This window comes from Polypterus senegalus, chromosome 11, assembly GCF_016835505.1.
Source record: "Polypterus senegalus isolate Bchr_013 chromosome 11, ASM1683550v1, whole genome shotgun sequence".
In the NCBI taxonomy this organism is placed as follows: domain Eukaryota; kingdom Metazoa; phylum Chordata; class Cladistia; order Polypteriformes; family Polypteridae; genus Polypterus; species Polypterus senegalus.
In genome coordinates, this window is record NC_053164.1 from 143,460,542 (window position 1) to 143,478,436 (window position 17,895).

The following is a 17,895-nucleotide window of genomic DNA, read 5'->3' on the forward strand; positions in this document are numbered from 1 at the left end:
ATTTTGTTGTCCAGATTTAAACAATAGAATAGCTTTCACTTGTGAGACAAAGCCCTAAATATACAGCGATATCTCAAACAGGAATTAAAAGACAAAAGTTGATCATTTTGGAGTAGAACAAATCAGAAAAATTCGGATGTGAGCATCAGTAGGCTTTGAGCCCTAGGAACCAAATTACCTGAATAAATAACATTTCAGCAATTATTTACCGCTCTGATGCTGATCTTTTTGATCATAAAATAAGTCATCAAAATAGAAATTGATGAGAAGAATTCATAATTAATTGCAGATTTACGGTATTTGAGGGTTTCTATAGACTGTCTCATTCTCTTGCACAAATTGACTCAAAAACTAATCAATACATCATCATCTCATAACAAGCTTAAGTTTTGAGTTTGGTATTTTTCCATACAGTTGTTTTAGCTCTAGATCGTCCTCAAGAAACTGTGATACAGATACACACACCCATCATCCAGATATCAATGTTTTTGGTATCAGGGGGCCCTAAAATGTCGAGGTCTGTCAAAAATTGGAGATCAAAATTTTTGACAAATCTAAAGCTTTTGCTACTCCCCCATGGATGATAGGTTATGGTGAGGGAGGGTGCAAAGCAAAAAGAATATGTGGCAATGACTGACAGCTTACCAATGCAGTGCTTGCATACTGACAGTACACACAGCATACTCCACCAACATAGTCAGGCTGCAATTACATAGAATTTAAACATTAATTTAAACACTGTAAGTCCCATAACTTATGTAAACCAACAGGTACCAGCATATTTAACCTCACTAGAATTACTACTTCTGAAAGAACTTACCATGAACAAACACAACTTTATATTACCGCTCACTAGTTATTGCTAAGTGTCTGTAAACAACCAGACAAAATCCAATGAAGCAATACTCAGACTTTTACTCTTATAACTGCTTATATTTTATTTGTAAGAAACACAGGCATAAATGTTACTAATTGTGAGGTTTCTGAACTCTTTGTGGACCCACCCCAATGGGACAACACGCCAAAGTGCATCCCGAAGCGCGATTGCCATGTCTGTGGAAGATTGCTTGTCCATTGCCAGGGCAACCACAGGCTCACAGCGCTGCAGCGGGATGCCGCGGGAGCAAATCCGAGCCAATCGTGGTCACTCTATAAGCTCCTGTTCTCGATGAGTGATGCAAGGAACATTATAAATGCAGGGAACAGTATTACTTGGCCACTAACCTGGCCATGATCCTGCCTGACTGCTGTGTTTGTATATACAGTAGAAGAGTGGTTGATCCCGCTACAACAAATAACCGTGCTGTTCCTGTTTCAAGCTGAATAAAGCTGGTTTTGCTAAAGTACTGACACTCAGCCTCGTGTTTTGGGGTGCATAAGTACATACAACCTGAACGAGTCAAACCAGTCACACGGCAAGCTTCGTATTAGGTGGCCGCTTTAGCTTATATAGTCTGTTGTCTTCTGCTGTGATGCTAGTGAGCATTGGGATGGTGGAAAGCAAATAGTTTTCTCTTCTCTTGTAGTTTATGATGATGTCCTTCTCTCTCTCTTAGTACCCTTTTAAAAATCCCTTTTTATAGTGTCTTGCTGACTGCCTTATGTAACATATTGCATCAGTCAAATGTTTGGGACAACTGACAAGTTCTCATGGTCTACCTTTGGCTAAACATGAGACATGTTAATTTTAATGTCCCAAGCCTCCATATCACATCTTTAGAAGTATCCATATACTAATTGCTTTATTTAAACTTAAATATATACATTTTAATAAACAATGACACTCTAACAATTTCCACTTATTTTATCTTTGTATATTCCACAGAATTTTATTTACTTCCAAAATCCAACACTCTGATAAACTACCTTATAAATATTAATGTACAATTGAGCTCATTTGCATAGGCTGGCTATTTCAGTTATAGAACATTTTTATTACAAAATGTCATATCTTGGTCACATAGTTTTAAAAGCCATTATCTAAATAATTCTAAGATAAAAACAATAAAATAAAGCGCACAAATGGTATCTTATATGTCGTAAATAGCATAAAACAAAAACACAATTCATTATAGCCACTCAAGTAAAAGTTTAAATATAATGCATTGAGGCGCATATTTTTGTTAATTTTGTTATTTTGTTCCAATTAAATGATATTTTGCCTGGTTGGCATCTCAAACATTTGGCTTCTGCCATGTCTCAACAACAACAACAACAACATTTATTTATATAGCACATTTTCATACAAACAGTAGCTCAAAGTGCTTTACATATTAAAGAATAGAAAAATGAAAGACACAATTATAAAACAAAATAAATCAACATTAACATCGAATAAGAGTAAGGTTCAATGGCCAGGGGACAGAAAAACAAAAACTCCAGACGGCTGGAGAAAAAAATAAAATCTGTAGGGATTCCAGACCATGAGACCGCCCAGTCCCCTCTGGGCATTCTACCTAACATAAATGAAACAGTCCTCTTTGGATTTAGGATTCTCATGGAAGGGCTTGATGATGATGATGGTCACATAGACTTCTTCCTTTTAATCCATCCATCATTGTTGGAGCATCATGAAGCTTTGAGTAGGTGGAGGTGGCGCAGGCTACCACCACAAAGAAACCGGAAAAAGAAACAGAAAAGAGAGTAGGGGTCAGTACAGATTTTAGAGCCACCATGAATAGTTATTTTGAGGAGATTGAACATACAGAGTATCAGGATTAAGTTAAATTACGATTAAAATGAAGTTATAAAAAGGCCATGTTAAAGTAATGTGTTTTCAGCAGTGTTTTAAAGTGCTCTACTGTATCAGCCTGGCGAATCCCTATTGGCAGGCTATTCCAGATTTTAGGTGCATAGCAGCAGAAGGCTGCCTCACCACTTCTTTTAAGTTTTGTTCTTGGAATTCTAAGGAGGCATTCATTTGAGGATCTAAGGTTACGATTTGAAATATAAGGTGTCAGACATTCTGATATATAAGATGGGGCGAGATTATTTAAGGCTTTATAAACCATAAGCAAAATTTTAAAGTCAATCCTGAATGACACAGGTAACCAGTGTAGTGACATCAAAACTCGAGTAATGTGCTCAGATTTTCTTTTCCTAGTTAGGATTCTAGCAGCTGCATTCTGCACTAGTTGCAAACGATTTATATCTTTTTTGGGTAGTCCTGAGAGGAGTGCATTACAGTAATCTAGTCGACTGAAAACAAACGCGTGAACTAATTTCTCAGCATCTTTCAGTGATATAAGCGGTCTAACTTTACTTATGTTTCTTAAGTGAAAAAATGCTGTCCTAATGATCTGATTAATATGTGATTTAAAATTCAGATTACAGTCAACAATCACCCCTAAGCTTTTTACCTCCGTCTTGACTTTTAATCCTAATGTATCCAGTTTATTTCTAATAGCCTCATTGTATCCATTATTACTAATCACTAAGATTTCAGTTTTCTCTTTATTTAACTTGAGAAAGTTACTATTCATCCATTCTGAGATACAAGTCAGACATTCTGTTAGTGAATCAATAGAATCAGGGTCATCAGGTGCTATTGATAAGTACAGCTGTGTGTCATCAGCATAGCTGTGGTAGCTCACGTTGTGCCCTGAGATAATCTGACCTAACGGAAGCATATAGATTGAGAATAACACCATATTGGATATCATGTGTCTTCGAGTTGTAATTCCCACAACTAACAAAAAATTTTATCCCTGTCAGGTAGGATTCAAACCAATTTAAGACACTGCCAGAGAGGCCCACTCATTGACTGAGGCGATTTCTAAGAATGTTGTGATCAATGGTGTCAAATGCAGCATGTCTCTTTATGCACCTCACTACAACACACATTATAAAATAGTTTATACATATCATTTTCAAACAAAAAAAAAAACACCAATAATATGAGATTCATCCATTTTAAAAGAAGACCAGCTGGGCACACCATCTCAATATTTATCTTCTTCAGCAATAACCTTTGAAAAGGCGTGATTTCCTTTTGAAAGACCAAACCATAGTAAGCTTTTCATGTCACATGTTTGGTTTCGTTTTCATTCACTTTCGTAATTATGTGAGAACTCACACAAGCGAATAGACCACGGGAAAAATAGTACCAGGAATATGAGATAAAATGAGTATTTCCTATCCCTTTTGTTGTCACAAACATGCGGAAACACAGAAGGCATGTTTTTTTTTTAAACTTTTGCACTTGATCAGTAAGTTTTTAAACCTTCATTTTTCCAGTGTTGCCCCATACCCCTTTAGCCTCCATTGTAAAGTGCCAGTGAGGACAAGATTTTTTTCTTTTATTTTATATTTATAAAAAATGCTTAACTTTAGAACACAATTTCACATGTGTGCAAACGCATGTATAGCATGTTTGTAAAGAAATAACTTTGACTTGAAAAATTCCCAAAATTTCCTGTAACATGACAGAAACAAATGGGGGAGAAAAACAAATGAAAAAAAAGACAAAATGTGAAACCAAATGTGGCAAAATGTACATTTATAGAGAAATATTAACTGTAATAGGTGATAAGAATTAAATAAAAACAAACATAAATAAGGATAATTGAACAAGCAGTGGCACACAGAAATAGAAATTCCTAAATGAACTGACTGATTCTGTATATCAAGAGACCAACAAGAGTGGACTCCTATCTTGATAATTTATAATAATAATTAAGGTAAATTTCCTTAATTTACTGAACCCGTAACAGCAAATGATCATCATATATTGTATTTACAATAGATTGACAGTATTTTAGCAATAAGGATTATAGTTTCCACTATTATTATACTTTCCATTATACGTTATTAATTTTACATTTTTTTATATTGCAGATCTGAAACCAAATTTGACTCGGGATCAGGTATGTTGAAATCTTTCAATCAGAATACAATTTTATGAATGAAGTTAATGCTGAGTTCAATGAAAAGTGCTTAAACACCTAGCAGTTTCCAAAGGGGATACTACATTCCTCATCTTCAGGTGGGATTTTGTGTTGCTTTTGTTCAGAAGATGAGAGAGAGATCAGGAAGTGCCATTACTTCAAAAGTTTAAGTTGATTCATTAATTCATTCTTCAAGTCACATCATTTTGCAGCTGCTTTTCTGGGGATGGGGGGATTAGACAGAAGAGTTGAGCCAATGCTGCTGTTTTTACTTCATACTCTTGGTGGACTGTCAGGAGTCCAGTTATAACCCTCCTGTCCATCAGACAGGAGTAGAGAGCTATTTTCCACTTGTGTCAAGAGCACATTATTTGTTCATGATGTGTGCTTTTCTTTGAACATGTCATTCATTGTCTTTAAATTTTGTTTATATTTTTATTGGTATCCTGGCAACATGATTGTGTCACACTATGGATTTTTGTGTGGTATGTGCTCTGCCATTCTGGAGTTATGAAGTGTGTTTTTAGGGATATGATTAGCACATTGCATGACCACAACACACCAGCATTATAAAAGATGGCCACACGTATTAAGTAGCATCTGAGTTTTAAGAGAAAATCTTGTGAGAGATTAGGACCCAAACAAACTAACAAATAACTTAGGGAAGAGATTATTATGTCTGTCTTTATTTCATTGCAACTCTAACTTTCTGTTTGTTTATAAAACTGGTGAATTATCAAATGATTTTAGTGTGTCAGTCTTTGCTAATGTCCATGACAGGCATTTTCATTTGCTCTTACAGGCCACTTTTGATCTCTGCTACTTATTATCAAAGTCTGTTTGGACATGAAACAGACATTCTGCTCAAACAGACTTAAAGGCAGAAGCTCCAAAAGCTGCCTGGGAGATCCACCTCTTTAAGGGCTTCAGTAGATTTATTAATTCATTTTCTGATGACTTTTAATTATCTTTTCATGAATGTCATAAGCAAAGCTGCCAAAGTGCCTTGTGTGCAATAATTGTAAATAAGGAAGCAAATTGTCTTGGCAACCCACATTTAAGGAAATCTTAAAAAACAGGAGTACAGCTTGGCCACTGTAGGACAAGAAAGCAAATGGAAGTAGATAAGGTACTTCAGGTATAGAACTGGGAAAACACAAGAAAACAACAAGATAACATTGAAATTAATAGTAAATAAATGCTTCACTTAAAAGTATTATGAGTGTTTAAGGTGAAATGGAATAAAATAAAATGTGAATCGAAATATTATATATTATAAAATTACTCAATGATGCAGAGGAAATAACAGTCTTCTGAATGGAAAAAAAAAGATAAATATGGAAAACCAAAACAAGACATATGCTTTACAAAGCAGGTTAAATAATTATTTTAATCTGAGCCGTAAACTACCACAATACTGGATTTGTGTATGCAGGTAATCTTTGTTATGGCTGTTCGTCTCCAATGTTATGGCTTAGCCACGTCCAGAAGAGTATGATTTAATCGAGTAATCGTATGACTTTTTTTTCAATATTATCATGCATCATAGCATATTTCTTAGAATAAGTTCTTACATTGCTGTTCTATTTAGTGATCCTGTTTCCTAATGGATGATTGCTTTTAACCTTGTAAAATAAGGGAAAGGACCACAAAAATGTGAAAATACCTCTGTTCTTGAAGCAGTGTGATGTTAAAAATAAGACTTTTTATAATAATACCCTTTTTACTTATAATTTAGAAAGAACTGCAACACTGTGGATAAGCAAACTATCCAGGGCTATTAAACTACATAAACAGATGGGAAATGAGCTTTACACAATAGAAGGTCAACTACAGGCATTGAGAAAAAGCAGAATATAAAGTATAGTAGAAGACCTAAGTTGTATATTACTCCACAGGTACACATATTGAATAGTTAAGAATTTTACTGGAATGTATTTTTCTTGAGCTTCTATAAAGTTTTAATTATAAAGTATTATCTATCTGATGGGTTTTTAAACCCAGCCACAGTGGATGCACAAACCAGTGTGTTTCTTCATGCTGGTCCCAAGCCCAGATAAATGGGGAGGGTTACGTCAGGAAGGGCATAGAGTGTAAAATTTTGCCAAATCAATATGCGGACAACAATACAAATTTCCATACCTGATCGGTCGAGCCCTGGGTTAACAACGGCTGCCACCAGGACTGTTAGCCAACATGGTGCTGGCGGAAATTGGGCTACTGTTGGCCGAAGAAGTAGAAGGAGTAGAAAAGGGGGGAGATGTGTCCAGAGGCAGGAGGAGAGGAGGAAAGTAAAGAGAGTGGAACTGAGGGTAGGAACTTTGAATGTTGGCAGTATGACTGGTAAGGGGAGAGAGTTAGCAGATATGATGGAGAGAAGGAAGGTTGATATTGTGCATACAAGAGACTAAATGGAAGGGGAGTAAGGCCAGGTGGATCAGAGGTGGATTCAAATTGTTCTATCATGGTGTGGATAGGAGGAGAAATGGGGTAGGGGTTATGCTGAAGGAACAGTATATCAAGAGTGTTTTGGAGATGAAAAGAGTATCAGGCAGAGTAATGATTATGAAGATGGAAATTGGAGGTGTGATGATGAATGTTGTTAGTGCATATGCACCGCAAGTTGGGTGTGCAATGGATGAGAAAGAAGATTTTTGGAGTGAGTTGGATGAAGTGATGAACAGTGTACCCAAGGGACAGAAAGTGGTGATTGGAGCGGATTTCAATGGGCATGTTGGTGAAGGGAACAGTGGAGACGAGGAGGTGATGGGTAGGTATGGTGTCAAGGGGAGGAATGAAGAAGGTCAGAGGATAGTGGATTTCACCAAAAGGATGGGCATGGCTGTGGTGAATATGTATTTTAAGAAGAGGGAGGAACATAGGGTTACATACAAGAGTGGAGGAAGATGCACACAGGTAGATTACATCCTATGCAGAAGAGTTGATCTGAAGGAGATTGAAGACTGCAAAGTGGTGGCAGGGGAAAGTGTAGTTAAGCAGCATAGGATGGTGGTCTGTAGGATGACGTTGGAGATCAAGAAGAGGAAGAGAGTGAGGGCAGAGCCAAGGATCAAATGGTGGAAGTTGAAAAAGAAAGACTGCAAGGTTGAGTTTAGGGAGGAGGTGAGACAGGTACTAGGTGGCAGTTACCAGACAGCTGGGAAACTACAGCAGATGTAGTAAGGGTGACAGCAAGAAGGGTGCTTGGTGTGACATCTGGAAAGAGGAAGGAGGAAAAGGAAACCTGGTGGTGGAATGAGGAAATACAGGAGAGTATACAGAGGAAGAGGATGGCAAAGAAGAAGTGGGATAGTCAGAGAGATGCAGAAAGTAGACAAGAGTACAAGGAGATAAGGCAAGGTGAAGAGAGAGGTGGCGAAGGCTAAAGAAAAAGCCTATGATGAATTATATGAGAGGGTGGACACTAAGGAGGGAGAAAAGGACCTGTACCGACTGGCTAGACAGAGGGACCGAGCTGGGAAAGATGTGCAGCAGGTTAGTATGATAAAGGATAAAGATGGAAACGTACTCACGAGCGTGGAGAGTGTGCTAAGCAGATGGAAAGAGTATTTTGAGAGGCTGATGAATGAAGAGAATGAGAGAGAGAAGAGGTTGGATGATGTGGAGATAGTGAATCAGGAAGTGCAACGGATTAGCAAGGAGGAAGTAAGGACAGCTATGAAGAGGATGAAGAATGGAAAGGCCGTTGGTCCAGATGACATACCTGTGGAAGCATGGAGGTGTTTAGGAGAGATGGCAGTGGAGTTTTAACCAGATTGTTTAATGGAATCTTGGAAAGTGAGAGGATGCCTGAGGAGTGGAGAAAAAGTGTACTGGTGCTGATATTTAAGAATAAGGGGGATGTGCAGGACTGCAGTAACTACAGGGGAATAAAATTGATGAGCCACAGCATGAAGTTATGGGAAAGAGTAGTGGAAGCTAGGTTAAGAAGTGAGGTGATGATTAGTGAGCAGCAGTATGGTTTCATGCCAAGAAAGAGCACCACAGATGCAATGTTTGCTCTGATGATGTTGATAGAGAAGCTTAGAGAAGGCCAGAAGGAGTTGCATTATGTCTTTGTGGACCTGGAGAAAGCATATGACAGGGTGCCTCGAGAATAGCTGTGGTATTGTATGAGGAAGTCGGGAGTGGCAGAGAAGTACGTAAGAGTTGTACAGGATATGTATGAGGGAATTGTGACAGTGGTGAGGTCTGTGGTAGGAGTGATGGATGCATTCAAGTTGGAGGTGGGATTACATTAGGGATCGGCTCTGAGCCCTTTCTTATTTGCAATGGTGATGGACAGATTGACAGACAAGATTAGACAGGAGTCTCCGTGGACTATGATGTTTGTTGATGACATTATGATCTGTAGCAATAGCAGGGAGCAGGTTGAGAGGTGGAGATATGTTCTAGAGAGGAGAGGAATGAAGGTCAGTAGGAACAAGACAGAATACATATGTGTAAATGAGAGGGAGGTCAGTGGAATGGTGAGGATGCAGGGAGTAGAGTTGGCGAAGGTGGATGAGTTTAAATACTTGGGATCAACAGTACAGAGTAATGGGGATTGTGAAAGAGAGGTGAAAAAGAGAGTGCAGACAGGGTGGAATGGGTGGAGAAGAGTGTCAGGAGCAATTTGTGACAGATGGGTATCAACAAGAGTGAAAGGGAATGTCTACAGGACGGTAGTGAGAGCAGCTATGTTATATGGGTTGGAGACATTGGCACTGACCAGAAAACAGGAGACAGAGCTGGAGGTGGCAGAGTTAAAGATGGTAAGATTTGCATTGGGGGTGACAAGGATGGGACAGGATTAGAAACGAGTACATTAGAGAGTCAGCTCAAGTTGGACGGTTGGGAGACAAAGTCAGAGAGGCGAGATTGCGCTGGTTTGGACATGTGCAGAAGAGAGATGCTGGATATATTTGGAGAAGGATGCTAAGGATAGTGCTGCCAAGGAAGAGGAAAAGAGGAAGGCCTAAGTGAAGGTTTATGGGTGGTGTTGAGAGAGGACATGCAGGTGATGGGTGTAACAGAACAAGATGCAAAGGACAGAAAGATATGGAAGGTGATCCGCTGTGGCAACCCCTAATGGGAGCAACTGAAAGAAGAAGAAGAAGATCTATCTAATTAGTTTTTAGTTGATTTTTATTATAGTATTATTATACAGTAAATTGTCATTATTAATTAATGCCATCTTCTTTCAGAGTTGTTGCTGCTTGGTTTGGTGTTAGGTTGTATGTGCTCAGTCACTTGGCTTACATACGTTCAATTACATTCTTTCCTATTTCATATTTTTGTGTTGTTGCCTATAACGATGGTATTACAAAGCACACTCTTACTTGTCACTTATGTTAACATTGCTTGCGACACTGTGCTTAAACAGAAGTATATGGATATTGGTGTTCCAGAGTTCTACAAGTCTGTGTCAGGCGAAAGATTTCTGAAACTTGTTAACACTGCTGCCAGAATTATATCCTTGTTTGGCAATACATATGTTTGTGAACAGTTCTTCTCAACAATAAATATTAACAAATTAGCGTTATGTTCAAGATTCACAGATGAGCATTTCAAATCAAAATCAAATCAAATAGCCTTTTATTGTCAATTCAATATATGTGCAGAACATACAGGAGAATCAATATACTGTTTCTCTCTCAACTTCATAGTACAATAAAATATAAAAAATATAAAGTATAACATCTACAGTACAGTGATCCCTCCCTATATCACACTTCGACTTTCGCGACTTCACTCTATCGTGATTATTTTCTCATACACGCTTACGTCACTACGCATGCGCTTTCTGAGAACTTTTATCTAAGCCCTACGGTGGCTCCTAAACGTGCTGCTTTTTATAAGCCTTCTGACAATAAAACTAAGCGCCGGAGGAAGATGCTTACTATCCAGGAGAAGGTGAAACTCTTGGATATGATTAAAGATGGCAATACCCTACAAAAGCCTCCTCACGCATATGAAAAGACAGCGCCAGCAACTGCCTATCAAGAATGTTCTTCAGCCGCGCACCCAGACACCCACTGCCTACTTCTAGTACTTCTTCACTGAAGACAACAACGCACCTGCTGAAGATACTGCACCACCTCTGAAAACTCTCCTACTGAGGTCGTGCCTTCATAGGTTAGTGGTTGTGTGCAATTAAATGTACAGTACAATAATCTACTATATAAAAGCGTTCGGGATTGTTCTTCCATCCCGTGAGTGCAAAGCGTAGCGGTATTCCGCTTATTACAGACTATTACTACTTGCTTGAGGTACGAAGCGGCGATGTGAGCAGAGTTCTGGTGCTCTCATCGTTCCCTTGCTTTTGTGCGCGATGCGCTGGAAAAATAGACAAAATTATGTCTCTGGAAATAATTAATGTTGATAGAGTACAAATGCCTCACCGCGCAGTAAATATCAGGGGAGATGGTGCTTGCTTATTCTCATCTATAGCTTATTTAGTGCATGAAACTCCGTCTTTAGCGGTACAGATTCGGGCTGACATTGTACGACTTTGGACAGGCACTTGAGGGGATAAAAAAAACTTTCGGGAGATGTTATGAATGGGCACTTTGATGTTCTCATTCCCTACACTTACATGCCTGATGTACACATGGAGCGCACAAAAATTTAGGATAAAAGTTGGTTGCCTTAAAAGGCGAGTGCGCCTAGTAATATGATATTTGTAACATCTAATATGTCTTATTTTCTCTTATTTTGTCTAATATGTTGGATAATACGAGTGTAATGGTGACTAAAGGGTGTTATTTCATGTCTAGAGGGCTCTAATAATGTTAAAAAACGTATTTAGAAGGTCGTAAACAGGTTTTCTATACTGTAACTGCGAAAATATTCGATTTATAAATAAATAATCCTACTTCGCGAAAATTCATTTATCACGGTAGAGTCTGGAACGGATTAACCGTGATAAACGAGGGTTCACTGTATATATATAATTCACTAAGGCAAGACAACCATGGAAAGCACACCGGAAGGGGCGTGGATTCACTGAGCCACCGACAAGTAAGACAAGTATGCTGCACGCAGGAAGGAGCCACGCCCACCAACTCCTGGCACCTCCGAGCCACGTTGACCGTTCATAGAGGCATGTTTCTCGCGGAGGTGAATCGCCATATGCAGCGTGTAAAATGGTTTGCGAGGAGTATCTCTTGGGATCCTTAAAACAATCCTTTACAACTGAGGTTAAAACACAATGAGGTAAGAAGTCTTTAAAAACCGAGTTTTCGGTTATGACGCACGACCGTGTGCACCATAGCAAACTGTTTTACACGCTACATACAGCAATTCGCATCCGCGACAAACGTGCGTCTTCTTAGATGCTCCTGCAGGAACACGGAGAGTCTATGTGAGTCACAGGTGCATCTGGATTGTGCAAAAACGACAACGACTCAAGTGATGAGTTGGAGGTGGGCACATGAGCGATGGCGGTCCACCAGTTTTCAGTCACGGACGATTGTGTGTTGGTTCGTTCCGTGCATTGTTACAATGTTGCTTGTTGCTTGGGAGGGCAGTGTGGCACTAATGATCTTACTGGCTGCATCAACTGTGCGCTGCAGGGACATCCTACAGGAGGCAGTGCAGCTTCCATACCACACAGAGATGCAGTTAGTGAGGATGCTCTTGATTGTGCCCCGGTAGAAAGAGCATATGATGGGGGGTGGAACTTGTGCTCTCCTCAGTTTGCATAGAAAGTAGAGGCGGGTTTGAGCTTTCTTAGTAAGTGACGTGGTGTTATTTTACCAGGAGAGGACCTCTGAGATGTACGTCCCCAGGAACTTGGTGCAACTCACACTTTTTACAGCTACACCATCGATGGTCAGTGGGGGGTGCTGTGAATGACCTCCCCTGAAATCAACCACAATCTCTTTGGTCTTTCCCACGTTCAGGAAGAGATCTTTACACCACTGTACCAGTTGGATGACCTCGTTCCTGTAGTTGGCTTCATCATAGTTGGTGATGAGGCCGACCACGGTTGTATTGTCCTCAAACTTGACAATGTGATTGGAACTGTAGATTGGTACACAGTCGTGGGTCAGCAGGGTGAAGAGCAATGGGCTGAGCACACACCCTTGTGGGGCCCCTGTGCTCAACATGATGGTCTTAGAGGTGTTATTGTCGACTCGCACATTTTGTGGCCTCCCTGTAAGAAAGTCCAACACCCTGTTGCAGAGAGAGGTCTTGAGTCCCAGATGGCTGAATTTTTGTATTAGCTGCTTGGGAATGATTGTGTTGAATGCTGAACTAAAATCGAAGAACAACATTTGCACATAGAAGTTCTTTGAGTCCAGGTGGGTGAGGGCTAGATGGAGAGCAGCAGAAATGGCATCCTCTCTGGACCTGTTTGACCTGTATGCAAACTGAAATGGGTCGTGGGAGGGGGGAAGAATGGATAATGTTCTGCATAACCAGCCGCTCAAAGCATTTCATGATGAAATTTGTGCTACGAGGCTGATAGTCATTATAGCTAGATGGGAGGAGCTTCTTAAGGACAGAAATTATGGTTGTGACTTTAATACATGGGGGAACAACAGCTTGATCCAGGGAGATTTAGATAATGTCAGCAAAAACATCCTTGAGCTCCTCAGCACAATCCTTCACAGCACCACCAGGTATGTTGTCATGTCTGGCTGCCTTCCGTGGGTTGATCCTAGAAAGGGTTCTCTTAACGCTGGCTGGGGCCAAACGTATAGCCTGCTCACCCGGGGTGGGGGTGGGGGTGGGGGTTTTAATGGTTTTCTGTGCCGGTGTGCTCTTTTGTGTCTTGAACCGGCCAAAGAAGTCATTTAGGCAGTTAAGCAGTGTGATGTCACCTTCATACGTCAGTGGTGGGGGTCTGTAATTAGTGAGGGTTTGGATGCCACACCAGAGAGACTGTGCATGTCTGGTGTTGCTAAAGTGTCCAGATATTTTCTTGCTGTACTGCTTTTTTGCTTCCCTGATGCTACGTGACAGGTTGACTCTGGCTGTTGCTCGTCCTGCAGTGTCACTGGTCCTAAAGGCTGCGTCAAGGATCCTCAGAAGCCTGTGGACCTCTCCTGTCAGCCATGGCTTCTGGTTAGTACGAACAGTGATATTTTTGTAATGGGTGACATCATCAGTACATTTTGCAGTGTATGCTGTAACCACCTTAGTGTGCTCCTCAATGTCTGTGTGGTCATTGTATGTGGCTGCTTGTTTGAAAATGACCCAGTCTGTAGTGCTAAAACAGTCCCTCAGAGCACTGGAGGTGCCCTCTGGCCACACACACACCTGCTTTTGTGTTGGTCTGATGGTTCTCACTCTGGGTCTGTATGCAGGTCTCAGCATGATGGTGATGTGATCAGAGAAACCTAGGTGGGGGAGGGAGAGGCCTTGTAGGCTCCCTTGCAGGTTGTGTACACCGAATCCAGTGAGTTATCTCCTCTTGTAGGAAAGTCCACATGTTGGTGTAATTTAGGCAATAAAGCTTTTAAATCTGCATGATTGAAGTCTCCTGCTGTGATGAGGAATCCATCCGGAGGCACTGTTTGTTGACATCAAGCCGAATCTTGACGTTCTTGTGTCTGCCAAATGCTGCCAACTGACCAGTCAAACTGCATTTAATGACATTTGAACTGGAAAACTGGATTTTATAATAAGCACGTTGAGTAAATTTGTAAGCCTGTCTGTATTATTGTAGTAATGTAGTATTGTAGTTCAAATAATTGATTAACAATAATATTGTATTGTATTTATATCGTTTAGAAATTAATGCGGTCTGTCGACTAGCACTTTTTTCTATGTGCGGCCCATATATCCCACTGAGTTTGAGCTGATCCCTGCTGTAAGATAACTCATCAATATTGAGTGCAGTGGAAAGTGAAACTTAAATTGAAGCATTAGTTGAATTAAGCAACAGTGATAACAATGTGAATTGGTCATCAGAAGTTGACACGAATAGTGAAATTAATGCACATGGCACTGTATGACCGAATCACCTATAAATTCAGTTCTGTGAACCTTCATCATAAAGCAAAAATTCTCTGGAAACAGCTCACAATGCAGCAACTGTTGTTAGTTTCCAGGGAAATGTGTAAGGCACTAAGTCTTGCATTGTGGTAACCTCCAATAACATAAGGTGTGTGTTGATCATGCACTTCAGGCACTGACATTCTAGCCTCTCAAGCAACAAAAAATATAAGAAAAGTATGTATAGAAACCTTTTTACTCTCCTGATTGTGATGTTGGGCTTTGAATTGGTGGCTGTTTTAAAACACACCACACAAAGGATTTTTACTAAATCTGATTCTGCACAGCAGTGGAGACTCAACATACCTTTCCTACTTATTTTATGTTGATGTTTCATTATTTACATGTTTCTGTTACACATAACAGCATTTTTCTTGTTGAAAACATTTTTGGCATGTATTTCTTAGTGAAACATAGCACTAATGAGACTTGTGATGTGAGAATGTTTCTCAGTCAAGGTTGTCTAACAAATGACAACTAATTTTGTGTCTGTAATGAGCCTTTATATGGAGGACTGAGCCAGAGGATGACAAAAGGATACCAAGGCTCATCTTCTTAAGCTTTCTCAGCCATTCTAAAAGGGAAGGTGAATTAATTATTAGTCGGTGTGAATCTTCCTCCCATCTGCTCCTCTGTGCTACCAAACACTTTCCAGACTTGCGTGTTTGACAATATATTCATTAGCCCCTTTGCCAGAGCACTCATTGACATAGGCATGAACTTCATAATTACAAGATATCTGAGTAGTCTGGCCTTATATCTGGTTTTGAAAAGAACTGATGTGACTGATGATTAAAATTAGTGCACAGACCAGCTAGAAAGGATCTGTGTGCAAGAGTGCACAGTGAAAAGTTTACATTAGTTACTTGAATAAAATTAGTAATGTCTAAAAATTGGTCAATCATTGCATTGGAGGTGTCTTGTTATGGTAATACAAGGGTGCTCAAGTTCAGTTCTGGAAGACTGCAGTGACTAGAGGTTTTTTGTCTCAAACTAGTTGCTTAATTAGATGCTAATCCTTGTCATACAGAACTTTCTTTTTTCTCTCTGTCCATTTACCTCCAGTAAGTGTTGCGTTTTTTTTCCTCCTGATTCTGAATCGAACGGTGGAGGCCAGACAGCTACCTTTTACGTCAGACCCAGGAGTGCTTCCAGTTTCTGTCTTTAGCCTGATGGGAGCACTTCTGTGTCAAGCATAAACACTGAAAAACAGGGATCATGAATCCCCGCAGTACCCACTGGCAGTACCCATGGGGCTGATTCATGGCACTACAATTCCCATCATGCACTTAAAGTGTCCACATTGTTACTGAGGTCCTGGGATACTGCCACGTAGTGGACTGGGGATAAAAATATTCCGAAATAGGAGCCTTCCCCTATTGCTCCTTTGTTTTTTCCTCCCGTCTGGGTAAGGGTCTCATACTCACCCCAGATGGGATGCTAGTCCTTTGTCGTCCTTTCATTCTAGCTTCCCTTTTCAGCAGGGTTTCCCCTTTTCTCCTTCGTGGGATGCTGGGTAATCCTGCCTGGCACTTACAACGCTTAAGAGCATATAATATGTTATTGGTATTACAGTCATCACTGCATGGCAGAAATTACTCAAACTGTGCTGGAACTCTCTTTGAAAATTACCTCAGCCACTCACTATGCACATCGTCATTTATTAATATTTCCTGTATGAAACAATAAAGTAGTACTGTTCTCCCTGAAAGAATGTCTTGTTAACTTAAGAAGAGAACTGGTTATGTAAAGCAACTACAAATATTATAAAGTTTTTAATTTTCCTGACTATTCCTACCATTTTTATATACATGGACACCCCCTAAGTGCAAAAGTCTCAATATTTCCTTTAGCATACTGACAACATACAAATGATAGTTTGTGCAAAATAAAACAGTTGGCTAAAATGTCTTATAATTTGAAATCTAATAGATTGGGGTGAAACTTGTCAGTAGACGATTTTCTTTTTGTAAAACCCTTTTGAAAAATAAGCAAACATCTGACTACAATAAAATCAGAAGAAGACTTTACATAATTCCAAGGAAAAACAAATGTGTGACATGAAACAGAAAGAGTGAGAAAGCATCTGAAGTATGTAATTTTCTCATTTTATTGTGATTTCATCATTCAGAGTAAACTGCTTTTTCTCTTTGATGCTTCTAATAAATATTACTAGCAGTTGGGAGATTGCTCTTGTAGCTGAAAGTCTGTGCCATGTGGCGGTGGACCATAAAGAGATTTATATATCCTGTGCTGAAAACTATTGAAGGAAATGAAAGTTGTGATCCATCATCAGTTACTGGTAGAAAATATAGTTGGAAAACTGGTGACTCTTTGCACTTTAGTTTATTAGTCCAAGAAGACAGTTGAAAAGAACAGAAAGTGATTTGCTCTTCAAAACATTTACAAAGTTTTAAAACTTTGGAAGTATCAGTTCCTTGAAAGCACACTTTTGAGTTGAGGATAATAATGTTTTTTTAGAAGAAATCAATGCTTTATGTCACACTTCCATTTATCAAAGGATGACACACTGATCTAACGATTAGGTGTCACTTCTCCCCAGAAAAGCAAAAAAGCAATTCATCATGATCTAACTGTACACGATTGCTTTTTATAAGGGTTTAATTTTGTTTTGCTTCATCTTACTTGTCAGCATTCATTCTTCCATATCCGTTGCATCTTTTCGTAATCTTTTATCAAAGTAAAATCTTCTTACCTGCTGCTTATCATAAATCCTGCTCAGAATGAAGGAATATACAGTAGGGGAAACTCCTTCACGGTAACAGTCAGGTATGGTTTTATCTATCACCTTCACAGAGAACACTTCTTAAAGTGTTTTCCTGTACGCACTACCCCATGTACTGTGTCCATCCATTTAGTAGTCTGGTTATGCCAATTCAGCGTAACAGGTAGCCAAAGCCAGTCCCTAAAGCACTGTCTTTTCACCCTTGATGGATATTTACTGTTCTCACCCACTCTTACAATCTTGTGGTTGAGCTTG

General features: G+C 39.6%; 1 protein-coding gene across 4 annotated transcripts in view; it reads left to right on the forward strand.

The window, feature by feature from the left end:
• msrb3 (methionine sulfoxide reductase B3) overlaps nucleotides 1–17,895 on the forward strand; it is a 191,418-nt gene that overhangs the window by 113,647 nt on the left and 59,876 nt on the right. For all 4 annotated transcript variants that reach the window (XM_039769737.1, XM_039769739.1, XM_039769740.1 and 1 more), the window contains one exon: nucleotides 4,837–4,865. In XM_039769737.1, coding sequence (XP_039625671.1) covers nucleotides 4,837–4,865 — 29 coding nt within the window. The remainder of the gene's footprint in view (nucleotides 1–4,836; nucleotides 4,866–17,895) is intronic.